Source organism: Elephantulus edwardii, unplaced genomic scaffold (genome assembly GCF_000299155.1).
Source record: "Elephantulus edwardii isolate Elephantulus edwardi_28Jun2011 unplaced genomic scaffold, EleEdw1.0 scaffold00012, whole genome shotgun sequence".
NCBI lineage: Eukaryota > Metazoa > Chordata > Mammalia > Macroscelidea > Macroscelididae > Elephantulus > Elephantulus edwardii.
Genome location: NW_006399762.1, coordinates 9,174,294 through 9,180,293, shown reverse-complemented (window position 1 = coordinate 9,180,293; position 6,000 = coordinate 9,174,294). Strand labels below are relative to the sequence as shown.

The 6,000-nt window shown below is 39.6% G+C and overlaps 1 protein-coding gene across 1 annotated transcript in view; it reads right to left on the bottom strand.

Moving 5' to 3' along the window:
* Positions 1–782: 782 nt before the first annotated feature.
* The window catches only part of SEC24D (SEC24 family member D), a 130,669-nt gene continuing 125,451 nt past the window's right edge, over positions 783–6,000 (bottom strand). Inside the window, exon 23 of the mRNA XM_006881066.1 lies at positions 783–1,639. Coding sequence (XP_006881128.1) covers positions 1,499–1,639 — 141 coding nt within the window. The 3' untranslated portion in view covers positions 783–1,498. The remainder of the gene's footprint in view (positions 1,640–6,000) is intronic.

Sequence of the window (6,000 nt, the reverse complement as noted above, 5' to 3'; positions counted from 1 at the left end):
GCACCTGGGTTGTTTCCAACTCCTTACTATTGTGAACAAAGCTGCAATAAACATGGGTGTGCATATATCTGCTTGGATGTGGGTTATGGTCTCTTTAGGGTATATTCCCAGTATTAGAATTGCTGGGTCATATGGTATCTCTATTTGCAACTTTTTGAGAAGAGCATGTTTTAAGTGCCTGTCTTGAGTCAATTTCTGAATTTATAGTGAAACTATTGGGCTGAGTAGGAATTTTCAAGACTATAAATCTTAACACGAAGAGACTGCCACACTCCCCACCCCTTCACCTCTGCCCTAAGGATGTGCTGGTGAATTTTAACTTTTGGTTAGAAGTCCAATAATTAGTCCACTGCACCACTAGGACTTCTTTCTCAAGTATACTGTATCTGATATTTTCTTTATTTAATTATTGTATGTGGGGTCAATAGGGAGCTGCACTGTTTACCCAAAGTCCCAACCAGTTTACCCAAAGTCCCAACCATTCTGGTGGTTTGAATCTATTACCTGCTCCATGGGAGAAAGATGAGCATCTCCTGTGTGATTTACAGTCTCAGAAACTCAATGTTGAAGGTCAGCTACTATTTGGCCTTGACTTAATAGCAATAAAAGAGAGAGAACTCTCCAACTTTAAAAAAATGTGAGGTTCTCTGTTTGATCCCCCTCTCCCCCAATTAATTCTCAGTGATCTCATTCAAAAAAACTTTTGGTAAAGAAAATGTAACTATTACTCTAACTTCTTTTCAAAATTCAAAATATTTCAAAGAAAAATTCTATGTGATGAGTAAGAGTATATGAAGTGATTTATTGATACTGGTTAAGATCCATTATATACAGGTAGAAACCTTCAAAATTGTACAAAGAACCATTAAGAATATTGATAAGACAGTTTTATAGACAAAACAACAACTAGAAAATAGTTTAAACATACACATTATATAATTATGGAAAAAACATAAATGGTTCAACCAGATAGATTTCAAGGCTATTAAAAGTCTGCTATGCAAACCTTAAGTTGAAAAATGTATTCAATGGGGTTACATGGCTTTAAAAAAATCAGGTATAATGTAAAAATTAAGTGTTGGTTGGTTTATTTTTTTTTCCCTCACAGCAAATGAGATAGTAACCAAGACAAATTTTTACTCCAAATCTATACATTTTGAAAAATAATTTATATGTCTTGCACAAAGAAAGAAAATTGAGAATGTTTACAATGTTTACAGTTCTGTAAACTTGGTCTTTCATGACCCACAAACATCATCAGTTTTAAAGGTAAAAAATTGTGCGATCAGAAAGAAACTGTTCCCTTTAAGATACGACTGTATCTTCACTGGCTTCATACCTGAGCACCAAAGCTGGAGTTCTAAATGCCATCTTGGAAAGAAAGCTATTCTGAAAGTAAGCAAGAAATCAAAACTAGTTTGTTATCATCTGAAGAATTAGGCACCGAGACGGAGATTATCTCCTTAGAAATGCAAAGTTAACAGCAGAGAAGTTTCGATTAACTGAGCAGCTGGCAGATCTCCTTGTGAACACAGCAAAGGAAATCCACGTAAGATGAGCCTCCATAAAGTCCTTTGTCTTCTACCAGAAACTGTCGGAAAATCATTTCAGGCTGTTCTCGTTGCTTTACTATTGTGAGCTGAAAAAACAAAGACCAAGACAATTGTTTGTAAAAGCTTTCTCAGTGCAGTTCAATTGTGTGTGCTTCAATTCACAAAGTATCACAAAATGACCACTATGTGTGAAGACATGGAAAATGATGTGAAAGCATCTGCCTTCTAATGTGGAGAGAGATGGTGATCCCGAAACTACAAAGCCCCAAATATACCATCGTAAACAGCAAAAGTCAAGCATAAGTAAGGTATTACGGGCAAAGCGTCTCATGCCAGTGACTATCACTTAGTGACAGGGTTGTTGGTTGTGTCTTTAAGGCATTCCTGAGAGGTCAGGGGAGAAGGGTCAGAGACTATTCCACAGTGGAATGCCATGTACTAAAACAGGTAATATGATTAGCATGTACACTAACAATCTTCAAAAGGCAGTGGGAGAGACAGACTAAAGCAATAAGAAGTTTGGATTTTGTAGAAAACACAATTCTGTGAAGGTGAGAAGAATGAAGACAGACAGTGAATGAGCAGCTGCTTTGGGAAAGATGAGAGATAGGAGCCAGGCAGCTACGGGAATCCAGGAGGAAGGTGAGCAGGGTCTGGATTGGGGTAGCGGAGGAGCAAAGACCTGAGAGGTGCAGAAAGGTGGAATGGGCAGGGGGAACTCCTATTTTTCTTTCTATGCAGAGCTCTAGGGCTACAGTGCATACTAGTTAGCAGCTACAGCTGGCATGCTGAGCACTGCAAATGTTCTAATCCGAGATGAGATTCACTGTCATTTTAAGTGGATTTCTAATGGATCCAACGGTTATCTAACACTTAGTATGAGAAAGAAAATGTTCTTAGAAAAAGTCAATATTTATACTGATTATATATAGAAACAATGATAATGTGGCTTTTTTGTTGTGTTAAATACATTATTACTCAAATGCATTTTTACTTGTTTAATGTGGTTTTAAGAACATGTAAACGTGCACCCGTGGCTTGCATCATTGGCGAGGGGGGAAGGTTCATCATAAACCTTGGGGCCCTCCTTAGGCTTCCTCCCTGGGGCATACGATTGCATTCGACTACTGACCTGAAGATGGACACTTTGCTACCACACAGTGGTATCACAGGAAATGATTCAGTGACCTGCTTCAATAACCTCATAACCAAGAAAACCCTATAGAGCAGTTCTACTTGCTACACATGGGGTCACCATGAGTTGGGGATCAACTCAATGCAGTGGGGTTGGGTTTGGTTTTGGGACTGTCTCACTTATTCCTATCAGAGGAGTTAAGAGTAGATGGTATGATTTGTCAGGATTTGGTATTTACTAGGCTGTGAACCTCACAGGTCGCTGTGTCGGCCGCCTGGAGAATTAAGAAGAGTCGGGGCATTCCATCCATTTTTCCAAGAGAAGGGCCTGGAATGACCAGCTTCTCTGGGCTGAAGCTGTGGTGGTACATTTAATTTTTTTTTACATTTATGCTGGTTTACATACAAAGTTCATACAGTTCGTACACACACTGTTTTTCACATCAGATCTTTCCCCTTTCCTTTACCCACCCTTCCCTCTACCCATCAAAATTTGTGACCCTATAATTAACCCTCCCCCCACCCGTTGAATCCTCGTATTCCTTCTTTAATAGCTAGATTCAATTTTGAGTGGAAAAACCTGTGCCCTACTTTTGCTTTTTAGTTATCAAGGAAAAGAACTGTGTCATCACAATTTGCTTCTTCTATATTACATTCCTGCCTGGGCAATATGCTCTACACTATGTCTTATAATAAGCAGCCTTGGTCACATAGTGCCTTATGCATTGGTTAGCTGACTGAAAAGTCAGTGGTTCAAATCCTCCAGCTGCAGATGAGGCAAAGATTTACAGCTGCGGAAACCCGATGGACGGTCACCGTCAGTCAGGAATCGACTTGACAGCAGTGGGTTGGGTTTTTTAGTTGTTTTGCCAAATAGTGACAATCTAACAACCGCTACTAACGCTACCACTGCAGTGTAACCACATCCACGAGGATAAATATGACTGCGTGAGATGGATTTTGATGTTACTGCTAGGGACCGAGAGGGGGAACTGGAACAGCTACACCAAATTGTGAAAGGTGCTCAGGCAGGTTTCATTCTGGTATGAGGAAAACATAACCTCCTGAGGGAAATATTTCAGGAGTTTAAGATTGGGCTTCAAGTAAGCCTCAATAAAGGCTCTTTTTTGTTTTAGGTTTTATGCACCTTCTTTCAAATGGCAACATGACTCTGCTATTACTTGGATGAGCAACAGAGGCGAGAGTCTGACTACAGTGATACAGAATGAGAAATTGTAGAGAGAAGAGTTTGGGCCTCCAATGTCTTTAGGATTTAATTTCTGTAGAAATTAATGGGCAGAAGTTCATCTTGCTCATCTGTGGGATGTTTTCTCTTGCTATCATTTGCTTGAGTTATTTTCTTAGTTTCAGGTGAAGCACACCTTCTTTTATAATGAGTGGCTGGTCAGAATTAAAGATGGAAAAGAAAGTAGGGAATGAAATTTAACAGTGGGAGATATTTAGCCTTAAGGTAAATCCCATTTTAGCATTTGCTTCTCTAAAGACAAAAGTGGAATCTCCCATCACAGAGATAATAATACAAAGCATAAGAGTCTTGTGCAAGTGGCAGGTGGCTTGTTTTGATACAGAAACAGCTTGATCATCAAGAGGTACACTAACAAAAAACAAGGGGCAAAAAGGTTCTCGAGTGGTTTGGGGATCTTTTATTTCTCTTCTTTATATGTCTATAAAACTTTTTCATCGTCATCCAGCTGGAACCAACTCAGAGCTGACTTTCCAGCAAGTTTCTGAAGGCTGTAAAATGCACTGCTCATCTATCCTATGGACCAGAGCTGGTGGATTTGAACCATCTGCCTTTGGGCTGGAAGAACAAGTCCTTACTCATTGGGTCACCAGAGCTCCTAGCCTTTCTACAGGGAGGGTTATATGTTCCTATAGAGTAGGGGAGACTACTGAAATGACCACTGCTGGTCTCTTGTTCCACTTTCTATGTGCTCTCTTCACTGAAGGACTGGCGAATGCAAGTGGTCTGAATGTGATACTCTCTGGATCATATTACCAGTGAGCCTAAAGAATCACCGCACATTTGAAGCTTGCCTCAAAACTCATTCTCTTCTCTTACTGTCTACCTCCAAGGAAATAGCTAAATAATGAGAATGATTAGGAGAGTCCAGAAATAACATATTGACAAGGAGGGAACTGTAAAAGGTCAAATGAAGGACCAGAAAGGCAAAGAAAAAGAAGAGAAAAGGGAAGAATCAGGTGACCGTGGTGTTTAGAGAGGTAATAGAAGAGATTTTGAGAAAATGAGAGGCATTAGATTTTGTAAATGCTGTGGAGGGATGGGGAAGCAGTGGGTAGTCACTGGGCAGAGCCAGAAAGAAGAGAAGGAGCTCGCCAGCCATTCTATGGAAGAAGTAGGTAGCAGTCGGCTTCCAAAAATTTACAGCCTTGGAAACCCCACAGGGAAATTCTGTGCTTTCCTATAGGGTCACAATGAGTCAGAATTGATTAGCTCAGGAAGAGTGGGGATTTTTTGTTCATATGGAACCTGTTGGTTTGCATCTAAGTACTTAACCACTGCACCACCAAGGATTATTTTTACAGAACTTGTGCTCCTTAGAAGTTAAAAAAACCTTACAAATAACAGATGTATTTGCCTGTGGCACAAAAGACAGGATTTTTTTTTTAAAGCAGGCAAAATAGCTTTATTTTATCATATAATTGCTTATATTTTCTTTACATATACTACTCAGTTTATTCTCACTCCTTTTTTTTTTTTTTTAATACTCAAAGCTGGCATGATCTTGATAAGAGATTAATGGGCCAATTCTGTGAAAGGAGAGCAGAGGCAAGGTTTAGTTTTAGGATTCCCTTGAAAGAAAGAGTGGCCTCTGAATATAAGGACAAAATCCCCTTTTCAGTCTCTTCTCTGTATATGGGACCTACTGTAGACAGGCAGTTGCTGTAACCAGGGACAGAAGTGGACCATCATGACATGTGGTCCAAATTCTAAAGGTCAATGAGTCCATTTTCAGACTGTGTTTCATGGGATCCTGAGATTTCATTATCCAATCTAGGCATTCAGGGTATCCACTGGAAAACAGACTTAGTTGGGGCCCTCACTGCTCTTATTTTATAAAAATGAACCCAATATGTGTTACGTGATGTAAAACCAGTTCTGGAAAGTCTCCCCCTATGGTGCTAGATATTAACTGTAAAGCAGTTCACCAGTTCCACCGACCTAAACCCTATTTGAATTCAATGTTTGCAAGTGTAAGTTGCTTTCAAGTTTAAGAATGTGAATTTCGATTTTCATAACAGCTGGGTTTCTGGGAAAGGGTGTTTGCCT